This window comes from Acomys minous (assembly GCF_964271855.1).
Source record: "Acomys minous genome assembly, chromosome: 10".
Classification (NCBI taxonomy): domain Eukaryota; kingdom Metazoa; phylum Chordata; class Mammalia; order Rodentia; family Muridae; genus Acomys; species Acomys minous.
The window spans coordinates 78,546,688-78,570,010 of NC_140491.1; the positions used below are offsets into that span (position 1 = coordinate 78,546,688).

Consider the following 23,323-nt stretch of genomic DNA (forward strand, 5'->3'; position numbering starts at 1 on the left):
TTCCAAGCTCTCTCTTACACACATGCTCTCTACCACAATTAACATCAAAATAATGGGAACCAATAACCAGTGGTCACTAATATCTCTCAACACCAATCGACAACTACCCAGTGAAGAAACACAGACTAATGGAATGCATGTGTAAAAAGAACCCATAATTCTTTTGCAAACAAGAAACACACCTAAGCAATAAAGATAACCATTACCTTAGAATAAAGGGTTCGAAAAAGTTATTCCAAACAAACAAACCCAAGAAACAATATGGAGTAGCCAAGCTAGTATCTAATAAAATACTTTTAACCAAAACTAATCAAAAGAGATGCAGAGAAACATTTCATCCTAATGAAGGGAAAAATATTCCAAAAAGATGTCTCAATTCTTAACATCTGTGTCCCAAATACAGGAGTACCCACATTCATTAAAGAAACACTACTAAAGCTTAAATCATACATCAAACCCAACACATTAATTGTGGGAGACTTCATCACCCCACTCTTCACCAATGATAGATCACCTCAGCAGAAACTAAATGGAGAAACAACAAAAGTAATAGACATCATGAATCAAATGTACCTAATATATACATAACTTTTCACACAAACACAAAAGAATTCACCTTCTTCTTAGTACCTCATGGAACCTTCTCCAAAACTGACCTTATACTTGTACACAAAGCAAACCTCAAGAGATACAAAAAGATTGAAATAATCCCTTGCATCTTATCAGACCACCATGGATTAAAGCTGGAACTCAATAACATCAGAAACAACAGAAAGCCTACAAACTCATGGAAACTGAACAGCTCCCTATTCAATGATATCTGGGCAGGGAACAAAATAAAAACAAGAAATAAAAACATTGCTAGAATTCAATGAATTTGAAGGCACAACATACCCACACTTGTGGGACACAATGAAAGCAGTGCTAAGAGGAAAGTTCATAGCACTAAGTGTCTTTATAAAGAAACTAGAGAGATCCCATACTAGCAACTTAAGCACACTGGAAGGTTCTAGCACAAAAATAAGCAGACTCACCAAAGAGGAGTAGACAACAGTAAATCATCAAACTCAGGCTTGAAATCAATAAATTAGTCACAAAGTGAACAACTCAAAGTATCAACAAAACCAAGAGCTGGTTACTTGATAAAATCAACAAGATAGAAAACCTTTAGACAAACTAACTAAAAGGGCAGTGGGAGAGTATTCAAATCAACAAAATCAGAAATGAAAAAAGAGAGATAACAACAGATAATGAGGAAATCCAAAAAATCATTAGGTCATACTTCAAAAGCCTATATGCCACAAAATTTGAAAAAAAAATAAATGGAATTGACAATTTTCTTGATAGATATCAACTATAAAAATTGGATCAAGATCAGGTAAACAAATTAAATAGTCCTATATCTTCTAAGGAGATTGACACTGTCATCAAATGTCTCCCAACCAAAAAAATCCCAGGACCAAATGGATTCAGCACAGAATTCTACCAAATCTTAAAATAAGAGCTAATACCAATTCTCTTTAAACTATTCTACAAAACAGAAACAGAAGGAACATTGTCAAACTCATTCTATGAGGCCACAGTTACCTTGATACCTAAACCACAGAAAGACTCCACAAAGAAAGAGAATTTCAGACCAATTTCTCTTATGAACATTGACTCAAAAATACTCAATAAAATGCTTGCAATCCGAATGCAAGAACACATCAAAAATATCATACACCATGACCAGTTGGCTTCATTCCAGGCAAGCAGAACTAGTTCAATATACAGAAATCTATCACTGTAATCCACCATATAGACAAACTGAAAGAAAAAAACCCCACATGATCATTTCCTTAGATGCCAGAAAAGCATTTGACAAAATCCAACACTCATTCTTGGTTAATGTCTTAGAGCGAACAGGGATACAAGGCACATACCTCAAAATAATAAAGATAATATACAGCAAGCACATGGCCAACATCAAGCTAAATGAATTTTAACTGAAATTAATTCCACTTAAACCAGAGATAAGACAAGGCTGTTTACTCTCTCAGGTCATATCTCTTCAATATAGTACTTAAAGTCCTAGCTAGAGCAATAAGACAATTAAAGGAGATCAAGGGGATACAAATAGGAAAGGAAGTACTCAAACTTTCACTATTTGCAGATGACATGATAGTATACATAAGTGACCATAAAAAAATCAACCAAGGAACCCTGCATATGATAAACACCTTCACCAAAATGGCTGGATACAAAATAAACTAAAAAAAATCAGTAGCCCTGCTGTACACAAATGGCAAATGGGCTGAAAAGGGAATTAGGGAAACTACACCCTTCACAATAACCATAAATAATATAAAATATCTTGAAGTAACTCTAACCAATCAAATGAAAGACTTATATGAAAAAAACTTCAAGTCTTTAAGAAAATAACTTGAAGACGATATCAGAAGATGGAACCATCTCCCATGTTCATGCATCAGGAGGATCAACGTAATTAAAATGGCCACCTTACCAAAAGCAATTTACAGATTAAATGTAATTCACCTCAAAATTCTAACACAGTTATTTATAGACTTTGAAAGATCAATTCTCAGCTTCATATGGAGAAGCATAAAACCCTGAATAGCTAAAACAATCCTGTACAATAAAAGATCTTAAAGAGGAATCTCCATACTGGATATCAAGCTGCCTTATAGAGAAACAGTACTAAAAGTACTATAGTACTGGTATTGAAGTAAGCTGTTTGATTAAAGGAATCAAGTAGAAGACCCAGAAATAAACCCACATTCCTATGGGCACTTGGTTTTTTTAGAAAGAGTCAAGTACATATAATGGAAAAAAGATAGCATCTTTAACAAATGGTGCTGGTCTAAGTGGGTGGCCAATTGTAGAAAAATGCAAATAGATCCATATTTATCACCATGCATAAAACTAAAGTCCAAATAGATTAAAGACCTCAACATAAAATGAGACACACTAAATCTGTTAGAAGAAAAAGAGGAGAAGAGCCTTGAACTCGATGCCATAGGAGACAATTTCCTGAAAAGAGCACTAACAGCTCAGGCTCTAAGATCAACCATTAATAAATGGGACCCCATGAAACTGGAAAAATCTTCTTCATGGCAAAGGAAATAGATAACAGAACAAAACAACAGACTACAGACTGGGAGAATATCATCACCAACACTACATGTGACAAAGGGCTAATATCCAAAATATACAAAGAACTCAAGAAATTAAATACCACCAAGCCCAATATCCCAATTAAAAAATGGGGTGTGAAAAATGGGGTGTGAGGCTGAGCAGAAAATTCTCAACAAAGGAATATTGAATGGCTGAGAAACACTTAAAGAAATGGTCAACATCCCTAGTCATCAGGGAAATGCAAATCAAAAAACTCTGAGACTTCATCTTAAACCTATCCAAATGGGTCAGATCAAAAATTCAAACTGCAAAACAAGCAAGTAACTAGTAGTGCTAAACACACTGCATGGGAATGGCTCTCAGACAGGCAGATATATGAATATACATGCATAGACAAGGCTTCTTACTGGTCACAGAATCCCTGAGACTTATTATTAGATGGCATTCTTCATACGGCGTGAATGAAGATTTGCAGATATCTTTCTTCTGTTCATGCTAAGAACAGAGAACAAGCCTTAATTGCTCTGTGCATCATGTACACCTCATATATTTATAATTTTAGGACTGTGTAATGCTTGTGAGAATTTATATGTTTTCAGAACAAAAGAACCAGACACTGAAGCTGGATCAGACCTGAGAGGATTCATTCCTCTCAGCATGCTGGATGCTGACATCCTGCATCCTTCATGTTCCAGCCCTAAGCACTTCAGTCGTTGTTATTTATCAGAACAGCACAGCACCCAGAACAGCTTCAAAGAAAGCTTCCATACAAATTTGTCCAGTATTTTAGACTGTCTTACATGATTTTTATTAATCCTAGAGTTTCTCAACATTTGGAAACTGTACCACAAATGCAATTCCTGGCTTCATTAACCATGTTCCCCAATTCTATTTGGGCCCCTACAATGGGACTACTCTTCTCTAATCAGCCAGAAGAAACCTTCAGAGAATGACACCCCATTTCCCCTAAGTCAGGGTTGGGTAGGTTTATGTTTTCTCTCTTGGCCTCAAGATGCTTATTTTTATTGAGAGTTACATATGAATTATGATTGTTCTTATTCAGAGAAAAAACGAGGTTGATCTCAGAGATGTCTCTCTGCCTCGATCTTTCTTTAGTAAATATCGAGATACGGATTGAAAAGAAAGAAGGGGGATATAGAAATATATTAGGACGATGGGATAAAAAGTAGATTATTAAATCTACTCTTCAACTTAAGGCCTTATTTGAAACTAACAACAAAGGTTATTTTTAATTCATTGGTATAGAATTTTATATATTGATACAAAATAGAATAATTTTCATAGGTTGATATAGAATTCAAATTTAAGACTATCTACATACTATATATATATATAGTCTAATGTGAGGTATTGATCCCACACAACTCAATAATAATACAAAGCTTACTTCCAATACCTAGAAAGTGCTATAGCAACCTGATAATGACAATTAAGTAGTACAATCCAATTGTTTGTTGAGCAAATCATGGTCATGGCAACTACCAGCCTATTTTTAATGACAAGAATATAGAGATAGATGTGATCCTATAGATAAACAAAGTAAAATAGATAAGGTCTTCAATGCCTCAGAGACCTACAGAATATGGCATTTAAGAAACTTTTAATATCTTAAAGATTCTTTGACAACAAGGCAGGTTAACTCCTGGCAACACCCAGTTTACTTCAAGAAGATGTCATACATCAAAGAACCTCCTTATGAAGATGGCTTCAAATGTGGCAAACAGGCTATTGAGCAAAATGTCCTCTTTTCTGCCACAGACAGAATTCTGTCTAAAAATGGGCAAGTTTGGATGAAGGCAGAGCTGATGGCCAAACTCTGCCAAGACAGGGTGAGCCAAGTCCTCAATCAGTAGTTCCTGTCTCACGAAAATGTCTCTCTGCTATATTGGGCCAGAAGGCTGAAGATGATGCTCCAGTGCTATAGAGAGTTTTGGTTGAGTTCAGGCAGCAAACTGTCTCTGTCATTTTTTTTTTCTTCTCATTTTGGAAACTGACAACCAGTTCACTCAAGTAATTAAGTTTCACCTTCTCACTTCTCTGATGAAGTTGAAGACCAGATAGTTTAGTCTTACAATTAACCTTAGCTGTTTAGGGGTTAAGATGTTTTTAGGTCTAGATAAAGGTTTTGAGTTGGCAGAGATGAGATATGATAGATATTGACTCTCATTCAGAATTTCAGACTCACCATGACCGGAATGATATTTTCTACAAGGTTGCCAAATGCAATTAGCCAGAACATCGTGAATGTAACACTCATATGATCCCTGATTTTTTTGTGGTTCTTCTTTGCTGCATGTGATTTTTCTGCTTACATGTAATAATATAAGTGAATATGCCAAAAACGAAATCTGACATTCACACGAAGTAAATATTACTAGAATGTTTTCTTCAGGATTTAGAGAGACTACTTGATCATTAATAATAATAATACTAACCATATTCTACATTCTGAATAAACTTATATTTTTAGATATAATTTTTGAATAAGGATATATGATGAAAATACCATGAACAGAATAGTCTCACATCTCATAATATTTTGAGAAATATTCCTATGTCATCTTTGTTACATGGAAGATGACAGCAAATTATTCTAGTGATGAACAGTTATTTGAATCAATGAAATAGTGACATAATTTAAATTATTTCATTGATTTCCTACAGAGGTATGCAATTGGTTGCTTATAAAAATTCATAGTCATTTATTATGAATTGGTTAAAACATTAAAATTACGTTTAATATATTTTAATTTCCAATTGTGACCCATCTTTGGGCATTGTGACATGTTAATGGTATATATAAACACATTTGAACAGCTCAATAAAGTAAAATAATACAGGAAACATTTCAGTAAGTTCATGATTCTGTATTGACAGCTATGTCTCCAGGGAGCCTGTGAGCCTCTGGCTACGTCCTTAATTTCCTAAGTGATGGTCCAAATCTGAATAGCGGCAAAGAGTTTAAGCTGTTAGAGAGCATGCTGCTGAGTACGGAGGACACTGCTCATAGTACACCCTGAAATGGGTGAAAAAGAGAGACTCAGACTGCCAACACAAAACTAAAGTACCTTGGAAACACAAACACTATAAGTCTTTGTATGCCCAAAGAGGGGAGAGTTGTTTTGCTTGATTGGTATGTATGTATGTATGTATGTATGTATGTATGTATGTATGTATGTACGCATGCATGCATGCATTTTGGAGAGAGAGCCGTACTATGTAGCCCTGGATGCCTGAGTTTCACTGTGTAGCTGAGGCTTATCTGAAACTCTACTTTGCCTCTGCCTCCCACCTTCAGGGATTAAAAGTGTGTGCCACCATGGCATGCAATATAGTTTATTTAATAAAGTTTTGGTACTTGTTATGTTCCTGTCATTGTTGGAGTTTTCAGGGTTTTTCATAGCTCATACAGACTTCTGACCTGGATTTTTTTTTATTTATTCATATTACATTTCGATTGCTAGCCCTTCCCTTGTTTCCTCTTATTCCTCCCTCCCTCCCACTTCCCCCCTTCTCCCATCCCCTATGTCTGTGATTGAAGGAGACCTCCTCCCCCTCTATATGCTCTTAGAGTATCGCTGACCTGGAATTTATGTGAGGATGGCTTTATGTGTTCAACCTTCTTGCCTCTACATAACAAGGGCTGGAGTTTCAGCCATGGTGCACCATGCCCAGTTTTATGTGTTGTTGGAGATGAAACCCAGAGTTTTGTACCTATTAGGTGAGTACATTAGTGATGTTCTCGGTTTTTTTTTTTCCTTTACTAGTTTTGTCTTGTTTATGAGAAATATTCTCACTATAAGTCAGTCTGGCATTAAGTCATGATCTTCATGTTTCTACCTTCTAAATGCTGAAATTCCCAGTGTGCACTAGCATACCTGGTTTGCGCTTAGGTATTTTAATTAGCAAGGAACTCAACATTCCAGATACTTGATAAAACTGCCGTCAATACATTCTGTAACATTGGTGACAAATAGTTCATAGAACACACACACACACACACACACACACACACACACACACACACACACACACACACACATTCACATTAGCTTTAAAATTATCTGGGAAGGGCCGGAAAGAAGGCTCAGAGGTTAAGGGCACTAACCGCTCTTCCACAGGTCAGTTCCCAGCAAACATATGGTGGCTCAAAACCATTTATAATGTGATCTGATGCCCTCTTCTGGTCTGCAGAAGAATTCTTGCAAGCAAAATAAATAAATCTTAAAACACAACCAAACCAAACAAAACAAAACAAAAACCTAATCTGGGAATAAATCTAGCCAAGGAAGTAAGACCCGGATATAATGAAAGTTTTAATCTCTGATGAAAGATATCGTGGAAGATACTAGACAATAGAAAGATTTCTTATCCTCATGGGAGTTGAAATGAGGAAAACTGAATATCAACATGTAAAATAATAAATTTTGACCTGTATTTATTATCATGCACAAAAGACAACTTCAAAAGTATCAAAGACCTCAATACGAAGCCTGAAATTCTTAAAATACAATAAGAGAACTTAGGGAATAGCCTACAAGATACAGGTATAGGGGCTGTATAAATGGGACTCCATTTACTCAGGAATTAAGGCCAACAATTAACAAACAGGAAGTTATAAAACTTGAGAGATTCTGTACATCACTAGAAACAATCTAGTGAAGTGTAAGTTCTAAAAGGAGAAGAACTCCATAAACAAAGAATTAGGAAAACAAATGACCCAATTAAAAATGGACACCAGATTTAAACAGAGAATTCTCAACAGAAAGAATAAGAATTGCTAAGATAAATTATTTTAAACTGTCTAACATTCTTAGCCATCACTGAAATGCAAATTAACTTAATTTGAAAATTCATTTTACTCCAGCAAAATGGATAAAACTGAGAAAACAACTGACAGCAAATGCTTTTGAGTACGTGATGAAGTGATGCCTCCATTCTCTATTGATGAGATTTCAAACTATTACATTCATGTGGAAATCAGTATAGAGAAGTCTCCAAATGATACCATATGACCTATGGATGCCACTCCTCTGCAATGCCCTAAGGACTTGATATATTAATACAAAAATCCTTGCTTAGCCATTTTCATTGCCCCTGTTTTCATGATGGAAAATAAATAAAATTACCCAAATGTTAGCATCTGATGGACAATGAAAATATAATATATATATACACAGTGGAATATTATGCATCTATAAAGTGAAACAAAACCATAAAATGTGTACCAAAATGAACGGAACTAGATAATATTAGACTGGATGACAGACTCATAAAGACGAGCACGTTTTATTATTTATGGATCTTAGATCTGAGTCTTTATATTTGAGTATGTAAATTTAAGTACTCTAGGAATCCAGGAGTGGTAGAAATATATCATGGAGGAAAGAAGGGAGAAAGAGATGCAGAGAAGGCGATAGGAGGACTCTGGTTTTATGAAGAGGGAAATGGAGAAACTAGGCACTTTAACAGAAGGTGTGGGAGGGAGTGTAATACAGAGGAAGCAGTAGAAGAAGAGATAAATAATGAAGGTTGCTTGAAAAGGCACAGGAAAACATTTTTTAAGATTAAGAAAATAAACATAATTTCTTGAGTTCTTTTATAATTTGGACACCATCCCTCTGTCAGATGTAGGGTTGGTGAAGATCTTTCTCCAGTCTGTAGGCTGTTGTTTTCTTCTGTTGACAGTGGCTTTTGCTTTTCAGTTACATGGGGTCCCTTTATTAATTGTTGATCTTAGAGCATGAGCTATTGGTGTTCTGTTCAGAAAGTTTTCACCTGGGCCAAGGAGCTCAAGGCTCTCTCCCACTTTTCTTCTAACAGATTTAGTGTGTGGTTTATGCTGAGATCTTTTAAATAAATTTAAAAAAATTGGGGTACAGAACTAAACAGAGTATCAAATGGCCAAGAAATGTTTACAGAAATGATCAACATCCCTAGTCATCAGGGAAATACAAATCAAAACAACTCTGAGAATGCATTTTATACCTGTCAGAATGGCTAAGATCAAAAATGTAAGTGACAGCACATGCTGGCAAGGATGTAGGGAAAGTTGAACACTCCTCCATTGTTGGTGGGAGTGCAATCTTGTACAGCCATTTTGGAAATGAATCTGACACTTTCTCAGAAAATTGGGAATAATGCTACCTCAAGACCCAGCAATACCACTCCTGGGTATATACCCAAAAGATGCTCAACCATAAAATGTGGGCATTTTCTCAACTATGTTCAGAGCAGCTTTGTTCATAATAGCCAGAATCTGGAAACAACCTAGATGACTCTTAACTGAAAAATGGATAAAGAAATTGTGGTATATTTACACAATGGAATACTCTCAGGTATTAAAAAGAAGGAAATCTTGAAATTTGCTGGCAAATGGATGGAACCAGAAAAGATCATTTTGAGTGAGGTAACCTAGACCCAGAAAGACATGCATGGTATATATGCACTCATAAGGGAATATTAGCCACATAATACAGGATAACCACACTACAATACAGAGATTGATTCACCAACCAAGAACCATGTATGCTGTAGACCTAGACCCTCTGGTCAGTTGTAGTAGATAGGCAGCACAGTCTCCTTGTAGATCCTATAATATGGGGAGTAGGGATTACTTCTGATATGGATTCTGCCCCTCCCCACGCTGATCACTTTTTCTTGGTGGGGCAGCCTTGCCAGTCAACAGAAGGGGAAACAGGTAGTACTGATGAGACTTGATAGGTTGAGGTCAGATATTAGGAAAGGAATGCTCCTGTTTCTGAGGATTAGGAGTGTGTATGAGGGAGAGAGGGTGAGATCAGGAGGCGATGAGGGAGGAGGTTACAATCAGGATGTAAATTGAACAAATAAAAAACTAATAAATAAATATATATCTACATCTATATTTACTTCTCATATATATACATATATATATGTATTTGTCAATAAATACATTATCAAGTTAGAAAAAAATAACCATATATATGTATACATGTACATACAGTATATGTTCATGTCAATGTATTTTAGATAAAGTCATGTATTTTGAGATGATAATGTTCACTCTAAGAGCCATAGATTATCTAGTAAAACCCCAAAGGCCAAACATTATAACTCTCCGTTCCCTTTGCTGGTGGAAGTGTTACAAAAGAATGCCAATTATAGGCTACTGCCATTGCCAGTAGATCCTTCCTAGAATTTGTAGGTAAATCCTTTCAGCTAAAGACACTGCACAGCTTATATACATGGCTTGGAAGAACTGAGCTGGACCTAAGGACCAGCTCTCATAGTATAGGAATTTGTTAGGCAACCTGACAAGGGAGAATTGAAATCAATAGTCCTATCCATCCATGAACAACTAAAACTGTGATCCTAGCAACATTTCCCTCATGGTGAAGTAATGGTATCTTCATCTTAGGGATTCCTAGAAATTGTCTAATTTGACTAAAGGCCAATCAATGGTTGGAAATTCATTCTTGGTCCTATAAACCTACATAACTACTATGGCTCTAGAAGTCACAGATCTGCAAGAAGAGCCACTATTAGCATTTCCCTAAACCAATATGACCCAACTGTATTTTGAATACTTATACTTGCTGATAATTGTAGCTCCCAGCCTCATTAAAGGAGTTTATTTTTATAGCAGATGGAGGCTTCTATAGAGAACCATAGGTGTTCAAAATCCATAGAATAAATTACCATGGGTTGCCTGTCTATAATTAATATATCTATAACTTGAACTCTACCCCTAAGGTTCAGGGAATCCTTACAAATGTGGATGGAAAAATGGTACATAAGAAGTTTGTATAAATTACTGGATGCATCTTAGTTTTATCATTAAAAACAAAATTTTCATTAAAAAATTTAAAACAAAATCAAATACACATGTAATTTCCTTAACTCAATGGTTTCAAAAGTATATGCTTTGACTTATTAGCATAAGGAGTAGCACCAACTAGCAATTTGTTAAAAATGTAATTTGTGGGCTGGAGAGATGGCTCAGAGGTTAATGGAACTGATTGCCATTCTGGAGATCCAGAGTTCAATTCACAGCAACCACATGGTGGTCCAGAACAATCTATAATGTGATCTGAAGCCTTCTCCTGTCCTGCAGGCAGAATATTGTATACATTATAATAAATACATATATCTTTTTTAAAAATATAATTTGTCTCTATCTCAGACCATCTGCCTAGGTAAGAGACTCTTGGAAAGAGACACAACATTCCTTTGTCTCATAGTATTAGCTTGGTTTTTCTGTTTCTATGACAATGCCAATAACCAAAAGCAGATCAAAAATGGAATAGTTTATTCTATTTCAGATGATAGATCAACCATTGAGGGAAGTCAGGGCAAGAGCCAAAGCAGGAAGCTGGAGGCAGGATTTAAGACAGAGGCCATGGAGGAGAGCACTTACTGGCTTGCTCCTCATGGATTAATCAATATGCTTTTCTATACAACTCAGTATAACTTGCTCAGCTGTAGGATCATATATAGCTGGCTCAGCCCTCACACATTAACCATTACTCAAGAAAATGTCACCACAGATTTGTTCAGAGGCCAATTCATCATTGGGATTGATGGAAGCAATTGATCCATTGGGGTGTGTTTCCTCTTCCAAGATAAGTTTAGTTTGTATGAAGCAAAAACATACAAGCCAATCTTCTGGATGATTCAAATATTTCCTTATGCTCAACTCTGGGAATGCCAATCTTAAGGAAATGGTTCTCAACTTTCACCACTCATGCCTGATGAAACAGTTAAAAAATATTTGTTCCTTAGTATTACAAGGAATAACATTGAACTTCCTGGAATGAGTTGTGGATTTTTTTTTTAAGTTATAACAATCATTGGCTGCATTTACTGTGTGATAAAGGAAAACAAGAGTTTTGAATATCTGAAGTCTATTTTTCCCATTACACTCCTATAAATGTGTAAGAGGCTGTCATTTCAAATTTTACTTTTTGAACATTAAAATGCCTTATATTCATTTATGTGCTTTAATCACACAATGAATATCAGACAAAGTGCATATTTTCCTTCAAACAATCAAAGTACTAAAATAATGGATTGATATTCAATCATAGCAAAGAACATTTGGCATTTTGTTTTCCTACCTAGACTAAGAACAAAGGTTCACTGAATTCTGTGTGCAAACTTGTGCTTTTCATTTCATCTTCATATTAAAATGCTCAAAATATTCAGGTTACACAATTATTCTGGTTTCCTCAGGTTGCCAAGGCCTTACTTATTTGTTGATTGATTGATTTTCTTTCCTATTCTTTAAATTAATCTCTGGTTAATATAAATTTGTTTAATGATAAAAATTTCATATATGCATTATTGTAACTTCTTCTTAATAATTACATTGCTTTCCATCCATACTTCCTCCTTCTAAGTAATTTCCCCTTCATCAACTGGTCTTGTTCTTTTTGCCCTTGCTTTACACACATCTTCTTCTCTTCTGACAATTCCTTTGAGAATGAACATTACTCTTCAGTTGTCAGTAACTCTGAATTTCTATCAGAAGCAAATCTAATATGTGCTTTTGCATATTTTAAATCTGAATTTAATATTCTGTCCTCTGTAAAACACTAGCTATTAAACATATCAAGAGTGGATCGTAGAACTGAAGTGTAAAATACTTGAATGAAGATTCCTCTGTATAGGCTTCCACCTTTGGGAAATTGCTCTATTCCAAGAGTAAATGTAAAATAGTCTAGTTATGATGCCACATGGGAAACAGGAGCCATATCATCTACATTCATGGATAAAGTAGCATCAGTGGGGTATTGTTTTCTTTTTCTCGTTAAGAATTAGGTGAGGATGTGGAGAAAGGGAAACACTCCTCCATTGGTGGTGGAAGTGCAAACTTATACAACCACTTTGGAATTCAATCTGGTATTTTCTCAGAAAATTGGGAATAGCATTGCCTCAAGACCCAGCTATACTATTCCCAGGCATATACCCAAAAGATGCTCCACCATACCACAAGGACATTTTCTCAAGTATGTTTGTAGCAGCATTATTCATAATAGCCAGAATCTGGAAACAACCCACCTGCCCCTCAAACAAAGAACAGATAAAGAAACTGCAGTACATTTTCACAATGCAATACTACTCAGCTATTAAAAGTAAGGAAATCATGAAATTTGCAGACAAATGGATGGAATTAGAAATGATCATCCTGAGCGAGATAATCCAGACTCAGAAAGACATGCATGATATATACTCACTTATAAGTGGATATTAGCTCAACATAGATGTCTGCTGAGAATCTCCACTCAGCAGGGAATCGGGACAGATGATGGGACTTGCTCCTGGACTCCATGATTGAGTGGTGTGGAAGAACAGGGAGATGTAAGGAACCAGAGGATTCAAGAACTCTACAAGGAGACTATCAAGGCTGGTGGATCTGGACCCAGGTATAGGGGGCAGCAAATATTTGCTATACTAACCAAGAACAATTAATGGAGTAAACCTAGACTCCATGTTCAGATCTAGCCAATGGACAGCTCATTGTCCATAGTTGTGAGGAGAGCAGGGACTGCCTCTGACATGAATTCTGGTGCCTCAATTGATGACTTCCCCTTGGTGGGAAGGCCTGGTGGCACACAGAAGAAGGGAAAGCAGGCTATCCAGATGAGACCTAATAGGCTGTAGTCATATGGTAGGGGAGGAGGTCCCCTGCTGTCAGAGGTCTAGGGGAGGGGAATAGGCCTGAAGAGGAAAGGAGTGTGGGAAAGGAAATATACAAGCTAGGGGATAATGATCAGAATGCAATCTGAATTAATAATAATAATAATAATAATAATAATAATAATAATAATAATAGTGAATCCATCTTTGTAATTTTGAATTCAGTGAAGGGATATGTTATATCAGAAAACCGTATTCTCCCCTATAAACTGAGGTTCTTCGTACCAGAGCTTCTTGGTCAGCTTTTAAATACAACTCTTTATGTAAATTCAGGGAGAGTAGGCTATTGTCAGGTGCACAGCCCTTAAGTGATACCCATGCTCTAATAGACTCTACATCTACGCACATTCTGATGCATTAAAAGGACTCAGTGTGTTTTTTTTTAAAAAAATAACAGTAGGAAGTAGAGAGAAAAGTATTGAGAGAAAAGAGAAAGGATTGGAGGAGAAGGAATGAGTGGTAGCTTTCATCAAAAGACAAGAAAAAAATATATAAAATTCTCAAGCAATAACAAGAATGAACTAAATATATTTCCTGCTTCATATATTTGTATTTTCATTTTTGGGGATGATGTGGAGAACCAACTGCACAGAAGGTAGAAATTTGAATATGAAAGGTGAAGAAGTAGGGTTAGACAAATAACACTAAATTGTTTAAGAAAGCCTCATATGAAAAACATGTGTGTATATATATATATATATATATATATATATATATATATATATATATATATATACACACACAGTTTGACAGTCAGATGCTGAAGGCAAATTTCATATTTCAGAAACACACACACACACACACACACACACACACACACACACACACTTAGGTCACAGGACTTCGATCTTTTGAATAGATTTAAACTGTTACTGCCTTGTTACTGCAGGCTACTTTTTAATAGTACCAAAAATGTTATACATGCTGCTATTAAGTCCCACCCAGTTATAATACCTTTGAAACACTACTGTGACCAGCATAGAAAACTATTGTAAAAAGTGTAATAAGTGACACTTACATGTTGGTGATAACCAAATACTTTCTTATTGCACTCAAGGCCAACTAAACTTCAGTGAAAACATTCCTCATACTAGAAACCTAGACAACTCCTGGGCCCAGTTAGGTCATGGACCTTTGAAAAAAAATCTAGTATCCCTTCTTGCTAGACAAGCATAATTCCTAATTATATTCTAAATCTTATTCTTATATACACAGAGAAGTGAAGCTAATTACCCACCCCATGGGAAAAAAAGCATCTCTTTACAGAAAATGGAGACCATCACAAAAAAATACAACTTGGGACAATGCAGGCCTAAATTGATCAATTATTCAGAGCCAAACAAAAATTGAAACGTTTATGTCTCAGTTCCTGTATGTATTGCTAAGGGAACATCATTGAAAAGGGCACATAAAGATCATAAGAACCAGAAGTTTAGAAAGACTGTAGTGAAATAGTCTTCCCTAGATATGGCTTCAGAAAAAAGCAGAACAACATCAATATCTATAGGCATGCTAACAGGGAAGGGGGAAAGTTCATAGGGCCACACTCTCTATACAAAGAGCCACTTGTAACTCATGGCTGCAGAGAGAGGGGGAGGGGCTGTTGCAAGAATACGTTCTATATCTGTCTAATACAAGGTGGACACCCCTGAAACCACATAGAAGTAAATAACAAAAACAGGCTCAGCAAGGTATATTGATATATTTTGTCATACATATACATGCATATGTTAATAATAATATTCAGGAAAAAAGAGTAAGGAATATATATATATATATATATATATATATATATATATATATATATATAATTAGCTGAAGGGAAAGGACTTTGAGTGCTGGAGGGAAGGGAGGGAAGGGAGAAAGTGAAGCGATTAAATTTGCATTAAAATACAACTCATTTAGTTTCTTCTGTAAATATGCTACTACAAGTGTGAAATAGTAGAGGAAGATAGAAAAGAATTTAAAAACAAGCTCTGCATACATCCATGAGTCTATGGGCAGCACAGGGCTGGACTTAGTGGGTTATTTTTGAAGCAGGGATGGATCATGAAATCTGCAGAAGGAATGCAGTGTCAGTCAGTGTGGGTCTTGGAGGAGTTAGAGACGGAGTGAAGTATAAATGAGATCAAGAGACATTATATTCATGCATTGATTATCAAAGAATAAAATATTATATTAAAGATGGAATATTAATATAACAAAGAAGCAAATATAAGGATGCACTTGAAACTGTGTAGAATTAACATGCAAACAGACATCCCTAAAGGGAGGAATCGCTGGACACAATACCTTGTAAAGAAAAAAATGGGACTGGGTTGACATTCAGGTATGTCACTGACAATCTACATTTTTCTCCATACTTAGAAACAAATTATTCAGCATCTAAATTGACACAGTGTGTTTTTATCCATTGGTATACTGGGACATCTTGTACCAGCTTTTAAGAACAATATTTTTTTTAATGGAAGAAAGTGTTTATTTTGGCTTATAGTTGTCTAGGCTGCTGGAGGTCCACACAGAACATATTCCTCTCCATCATGTTTTACTGTCACTTTCCTATAGTTACCTCCCCCACCACTGCTCTTTCTCATGTCAATGTTTGCTATTCTTTCTCCATGTGCACAGGTAAAAAATAAACCTCAAAATGTGTCCAGAAACATGGTGACTTCATTTAACTAAAACGTCTAACAAAGAACTTTTATGCAAATGGGAAATTAATCCTCTGAAACAGATGCTTAAATTGAGGAATTACAATTTATTTCCCTGCTTTCATTGATATTACAATCTAGTATTACATTAAAATACATAGTTTATTAATATAAAGTATATGTATGTTTCCCCACATAAGTAGTGTCATTTTGTATAAGACGATGTGTAGTAGTGGGGGTTACTCCCATGTTCTTACACATGGTGAACATAGGGCAAACCATAACTGGTTTTGGTTCTTTCGGTTGGTTGGTTGGTTTTGTTTGTTTTGACAGAGGAGTCTTTTAATAGGGAAAACACACATGCAACAGTAGTAGCACACATTCCTTCCAAGTCTAGACAGCTCTGAGGTTCAGTTCTTAGCCTCGGGAGGTGGCCTGTGTTTCTGGGGCTTCGTGTTCTCCTGTTACATCTTCACTTCAGGGGCAAACACAGCTTCTGCCGAGGCAGTGGATTCAAAGCAGTCAGCGTTAATGAAAATCACAGTTTCGTCAATTCCGAAGAAATGTGTGGGCATTCAGGGATACAATCCGGCTTTGGTCTCGCTGGGCCACATCCACCCTTCTGACAAACTTTTTTTGTGGGTGCTGAGCATCTTCAATCATAGGAATAATGTTGATTCTCTTCTTGGCCAAGTTGATGAGGTCATGGTCAGATTGGTGGGAGAACCCAGCTCCACAGACCAAAGCATCTTGGCCGACGATATCAGAGACGTAGGAATCAGTGTAGCCTGAGGCTGCACCAAGGTTGAGTACTTTGTCCCCAACGTGATGTGGAACTAGTCTACACTGCCGAGGATTACTGCTGCCAGCTTGGAGCAGAAGGGGGTTCCAGGTTCGGTACCCAATTTTGTCATCTTCCTTTGAAATAGAGACTCTCTTCTCTCCATAGATAAATTCTTCAGGGACCAGATTCTTAGTGACAAGGCTATCCTCCTTTCTGCGGCAGATAAAGACGCCTTCATGCTGATGTAGTTCCACAATCACATTCTTCGCTGACTGGTTTCCTCTTTTGACTCCACGGCTACCGCCTTGACGCCGATTGCCCCGAGAGTGGAAGCCTCCACATAGTCCACCTCCTCTGCCCCTGAAGCCACCACCTCTGCCCTCGCCTCGACCTCCACCAAAGCCCCCCCCCCCCCGACCACCACCAAAGCCTTCTCCACCTCCTTGTTGTCCTCCTCTACCACCACTGTCACCAAAGGCTGCTCTGCCACCAGGGCTAAAAGCTGGCTGGCTCAGGCAACCTGCGGCGAACCCCACCTCCATGAGTCTTAGGCTTTCATCCCCTCTTTTTTTTATTTTTAATAACTTTATTCTATATTCCTCATTTGTGGCTTTTCTTTCCTCTCTTTTTTAACCATTATGGACAATACTTTCTAATAGCAATTTTAAAAATTGCTTCACTGAACCAAAATATTTCTTAGAAAACAGGGTTCATTTTCCTGCTACATTTTAATACACTCAACAAATGAATAGTGTGCACATATCCACATGTACAAAAGTGAGTAATTACATTTGCAACTCTGTCAACAACAAATCCTTTCCCTTTTTGAAAATGGGAAATCCAGTGATATGTCGAGATGGATACAATCAACATTTTTTAAGCAATCAGAATTGTATGTTTCTACAGAAATTCACAATGGATATTTACTACTTATTCTCAGCCTAGATTACTTATTGCTCTCTGAATGCAACATATGTGTCAATCAATAGACAAGTTTGTTTTCTAAGTTTAGTCATTATTGTTATAAGATTAATAGCAAATAAAAAGAGTGTCTATTTATTCTTCTAATAGCTACCCTAATACAGTCTGCTCCGTCTGGAAACATTCATTTCAGCTGAGGATATTGTAACTACTTCCTGACTGAGATCTATTCTGAAGCAGTCATTGAAAGTTCTGTTCAAAGAGCTGCAGCGAAAGTAATATATTTGCTTCCTCGACTCCCATTCCTACAGGAATAGTTTGTCGAGGAAATGCAGCACTAGTACACTGTTTCTGAAACAATCTCTCCTGAGGCAAAAGCCATTCCCAACTTACCACAGGAAGCCGCCTCATCTGTCTGGTCACCACAGTCGTCCTCTCTGTCACACAGCCATGCTCTGGGAATACAGCGCCCATTTCCACAAGAAAATTGGTCAGCCTGGCAGGTTCTGGCTGTAAAATTCAATGTATGGGCAAAGAATTAATTCACAGACTTTCGGAGTAATGTCACATGCAATACCGGTTTTACACATAAGGGTTGTTTAAGTTTGTTTAATTCTATTTTTTGATATTTTAATGTAATTATGTTTTCCATTCTCACTCCTCCCTCCAAAATCTCCCATATATTCCTTCCCACTCTCCTTCAGAGTCATAGCTTTTTCTCTTTTCTCCTTCTCCATCTTCTTCTCCTCCTCCTCCTTCTTCTTCTTGTTCTTCTTCTTCTTGTTCTTCTTCTTCTTGTTCTTCTTCTTCTTGTTCTTCTTGTTCTTCTTGTTCTTCTTCTTCTCCTCCTCCTCCTCCTCTTCCTCCTCCTCCTCCTCCTCCTCCTCCTCCTCCTCCTCCTCCTTCTTCTTCTTCTTCTTCTTCTTCTTCTTTTTCTCTGTGTAGCCTTGACTATCCTAGACTCACTTTGTAGACCAAGCTGGCCTCAAACTCATAGCAATCTGCCTGCCTCTGCCTCCTAAATGCTGAAATTAATGATGTGCGAGACGACTGCCCAGCTGATACTACATTTTTAAAGTGAATTTTTAGTTAATACTTTGTAATGTTAGCTGCTTCTCTGCTCCATCAAAGACTTAAGAGGGAATTAAATATTTCTGTCTAAAAATGAGCAAGATTGGATGTAGGCAGTCAACTCCCAAACTCTGCCAAGACAGGGTAAGCAAGTCCTCAATGGTTCCTGCCTCACAAATGTGTCTGTCAGTTATATTGAGCCAAAAGGCTGAAGATGATGCTCCATCTCTATAGAGAGCTTTGGGTGACTGTTCAGGCAGCAAACTATCTCTGTCATCTTTTCCTTTGGGAAAGTGCTAACCTATATTCCCTGTATACTCAGGTATTTTATTTCTTAATTGTGAAAGTTTAACCTTCCAGATGTAACCAAATTGACAGAATTAGCATTTTCAAATCAATGTGTTGACTTATTAAAAGTCAACAATGTTTTCTTTTTTAGGCCACATCTGCATCAGATGTAATTAGCTTGGGAATAGCCCAGAAGGACTCTTAATTTTATGGCAAATGGTGCCTTAGAGAGGAACATTGTGCCTTTTTCAGAATTGTTTATCTAGCAGTTGAATCAGAGATTCACTTTCATAGTGGACGTGTTCCTGCTCAACCCTGCTGTCATGTAGCAGAGTAAACCCTACAGCGAGAGCATTGCAAGAGGAGACTGTTCAAACCAAGGAGCCAGACACATCACATTTGTTGTACCGAATCAAAGGTTTATATTGAGACAAGTGACTCATCCTCGTAATCCAAGCACTTGGAGAAAAAGGCAAGATGGTGATGAATTCAAGGCTATACAGGCTGGGTTTTAAAACACCAAATAAGAAATAACTAAGGCCTCGGCAATGTGTCTCAGTGGTGCAGCATTTAGATACCATGTTGTGATCTTTGGCCTTATCTCTAGCACTATAAGAGAAGAAGAGAAAGGAAAGTATTTTTAGTTTATCTTATAAAAAGTCTAGTTTTCATATACTGGTTATTTTAATGTAATTGTACCTGCCTAGTATACATTTAATCAAAATTGTTGGATGATGCACGGAGAAGAATATTGTACAATACAAATTCAGTACACTGATGGGAAGAGAAGGGGGTGTTGGCTTTAGATTGCCTAGGTGAGAGCCGGTTCTGCTAATGCACGTCTATAATCCAGGCATTCAAGGAGGCAGACACAGGCATATTACTGTGAGTTCAAGGCCAGTTAGGTCTACAAAATGAGTCCAGGACAGCCAAGGCTACATAGAGAAACCTTGCATCAGGAAGCAAAACTAATGAATGAAGGAAGGAAGGAAGGAAAAAAGAAAGGAAGGAAGGAAGGAATAAACAAATAAATGAGGTAGGTGATGGAAACTGCCTAGGTGCAAAGGTAAGAATTACCACTTTTTCCTAAAGGAAAGTTAATTTTAAATCTAGGCCTCTGAAATTCTCTTACGATTAGACAAAAGGAATTATGTATTTGAGAGACAACAGCTGTTCTGTGTGGATGTGTCTGCTGCTTCTCTTACGACTCATGCATGTCTACTCTTGTCATGCATGTCATGACTACTCTTCTGGGTGCCTTCTCTGACATGCTCCTAACATGTACACCATTCCTGCCTCAATCTGACACACTTCCATTTGGTAGTTTGCTCCTTATAACATGTTTCTATCACAATGAAAGGTCTACCAAATATGATAAATACTTGTCTCTGTCTTACAACAACATCCAATTTAATTTCTCTATATTTGATATAGAATTTTGTTCTGTATTATTCAAGTAAAAGGTATTAAAACATCATCTTAATGACCTTGGACTCTCTTTAACAAACTAACCTCCTTCCCACAGACTTGACTTCTTATTTTCTTTTGGAGACTATTTTAAAGACTACATATGAATTTCTGTCCACTGGGTTTTTTTTTAACCTGGATTTCTGAGAGTTTGCATGAACTGACTCCAGGCTTCGAGATCCTTGTGATTAGCCATAGGGGAAACTGGTAACTGAACACGGGTTGTTGGGTTCTCTGCTATGAAGGACATGTTCATAACCTCTGAGCCATGTCTTTAGCTGGTCTATACACGAATTTCTAAGTGATATATAGAACTTATAGTTTATATTTTTGTATATACATTTCAACTTTGTATAAGATATCTTAAAAATTCATTGGTTTTGACATTTATGTAAGAGCTCACTCATTGTTTAATGATGCCCAACAAATGCACAGACCAAGCTAGTATCTTATTCATTTAAGACTGAATTGGTTTGGGAGCTTTTTATTCCTAGCCCTCAGGTAAAGAATATTTTTTCAGACAGGCTTTTCTATGCTTATTTATTAACTACAGTGGGGAAATAGAGAATGTAGAGTTGAAATGCACAAAAGTTGAAACCTATTTATCAAATTACTTTCTCATATAAAAAGTCAAATTATGCATCCAAGAAGAGTATGTACCACTTTGTGTGGACAAAACACTTGGAATGCATTTTAAAAGCACTAATAAACAACAACAAAAATCTCTTAGTTATTGTACAATAGTGTTCCAAGCTTGTTCTCAACAACTTTAAATGGCAGAATACAACTAAAGGGAAGGGCAGTGAGAGTTGAGTAATACTTTTCTTTTGTTCATTGAAAGGGCCCTCAAGGGGGAGACCTGGTGGCACTCAGAGGAAGGATAGCAGGTTACCAAAAAGAGACTTGATACCCTATGAGCATATACAGGGGGAGGAAATCCCCCTCAGGAACAGTCATAGGGGAGGGGAATAAGGGAAAAATGGGAGGGAGGGAAGAATGGGAGGATACAAGGGATGGGATAACCATTGAGATGTAACAAGAATAAATTAATTAAAAAATTTAAAAAAAAAGGGTCTTCAGGCTGAGCTAGAAGTTGCTTCTTTTAGAAGGCACAGTCTCCCTTTCACATGGTGATATTTTATAAAGTGACTCTTTGAGAACAAAGTTCATGTTTTCTACAACTTTAGCAGGCATCACAATCACCTGAGGGCCTATCTAAATACAGTTTACAGGCCTGAGGAGATGGCTCTGTGGATAGGTTCAGTCCCCAGCACCCATGTCTGATGGCTCACTACCATCTGGAACTCAAGTTACAGGGATCTGACACCTGTGGGAGCACTTCATACATTTGGTGCACATACACCTACTCAAGTGTGTGCCTATGAATGTCCCCACACAAAAATGAGTAAATGAATGTTTTGAAAATAAAGATTGCATAGGCCCAACCCTAAGTTTATCATATGTAGGAATGTGTAACAAGATTTTACATTTCTTTTTTATTATTATTAAATATTTTTTTAATTTTTTACATATACATTTAACTACCTACAACAAGAAGAACCATGAAGCAACTGGGAGTTATATAAATGGTACATTCTTAGTGTTTTGGCTATATGTATTTGGCAGCCTTGAAAAAAAAACATAGTTTAAAGGCTAGAAGAAAAATTCACTTGCCCTATAAAATATTCCTTCAATATTGAAACATTTCATCCTGCAAGAAGATCCATAGGCAGGAAGTTCCTGAAACTGACCAGATTCACTCCCTGTCAAAGTAAGCAGTAACAGGCCTCTTTCTAAGCTGCTAAAAAGATTCAGACAAGCTGAGTAGGAAAGAAGACTCCCAGAGGAAATAAGCTGCAAAGAAAACTCTGAGACCAGACCAGCTGCATGGAAGAGATTTAGACCAACTCAGGCACCTGGAAAAGACACTCTTCACACTGTTGAGGTGCCTTCAGGCTGTGAAGTTTGTTCCAGGTTCCCAGCTTTTTGACCTGTTGCCCATGCTGAGGTAACCTTTGGTGTTGTAGCTGTTTGAGTAATTTCTGCTTCTCTAAGTAAACCATCATCCATATTTTTGTAAGTAACTCTGATAAAACACATTGGCTCACAAAAAAAAAATATATATATATATATATATATATATATATATATATATATATATATATATATACATATATGTACCACTCATTCTTCCTATAATATTGCCCAAATTTGGTTTTAATAAGATTATTCAGTTTCTTTTGTAAAAGAATTTTATTATTACTTAGAGATTTTTCATATATATTTTCAAAAGTTTAACATTGCC

At 36.7% G+C, this 23,323-nt stretch overlaps 1 protein-coding gene and 1 pseudogene across 6 annotated transcripts in view; both read right to left on the reverse strand.

The window, feature by feature from the left end:
* The window catches only part of LRP1B (LDL receptor related protein 1B), a 1,938,012-nt gene that overhangs the window by 706,839 nt on the left and 1,207,850 nt on the right, over window positions 1-23,323 (reverse strand). For all 5 annotated transcript variants that reach the window (XM_084800259.1, XM_084800256.1, XM_084800258.1 and 2 more), the window contains one exon: window positions 18,586-18,702. In XM_084800259.1, the coding sequence (XP_084656385.1) occupies window positions 18,586-18,702 (117 nt within the window). The remainder of the gene's footprint in view (window positions 1-18,585; window positions 18,703-23,323) is intronic.
* LOC311607980 (rRNA 2'-O-methyltransferase fibrillarin-like) lies at window positions 16,729-17,882 on the reverse strand (annotated as a pseudogene). The gene has a single exon. The product of its transcript is annotated as an rRNA 2'-O-methyltransferase fibrillarin-like (transcript).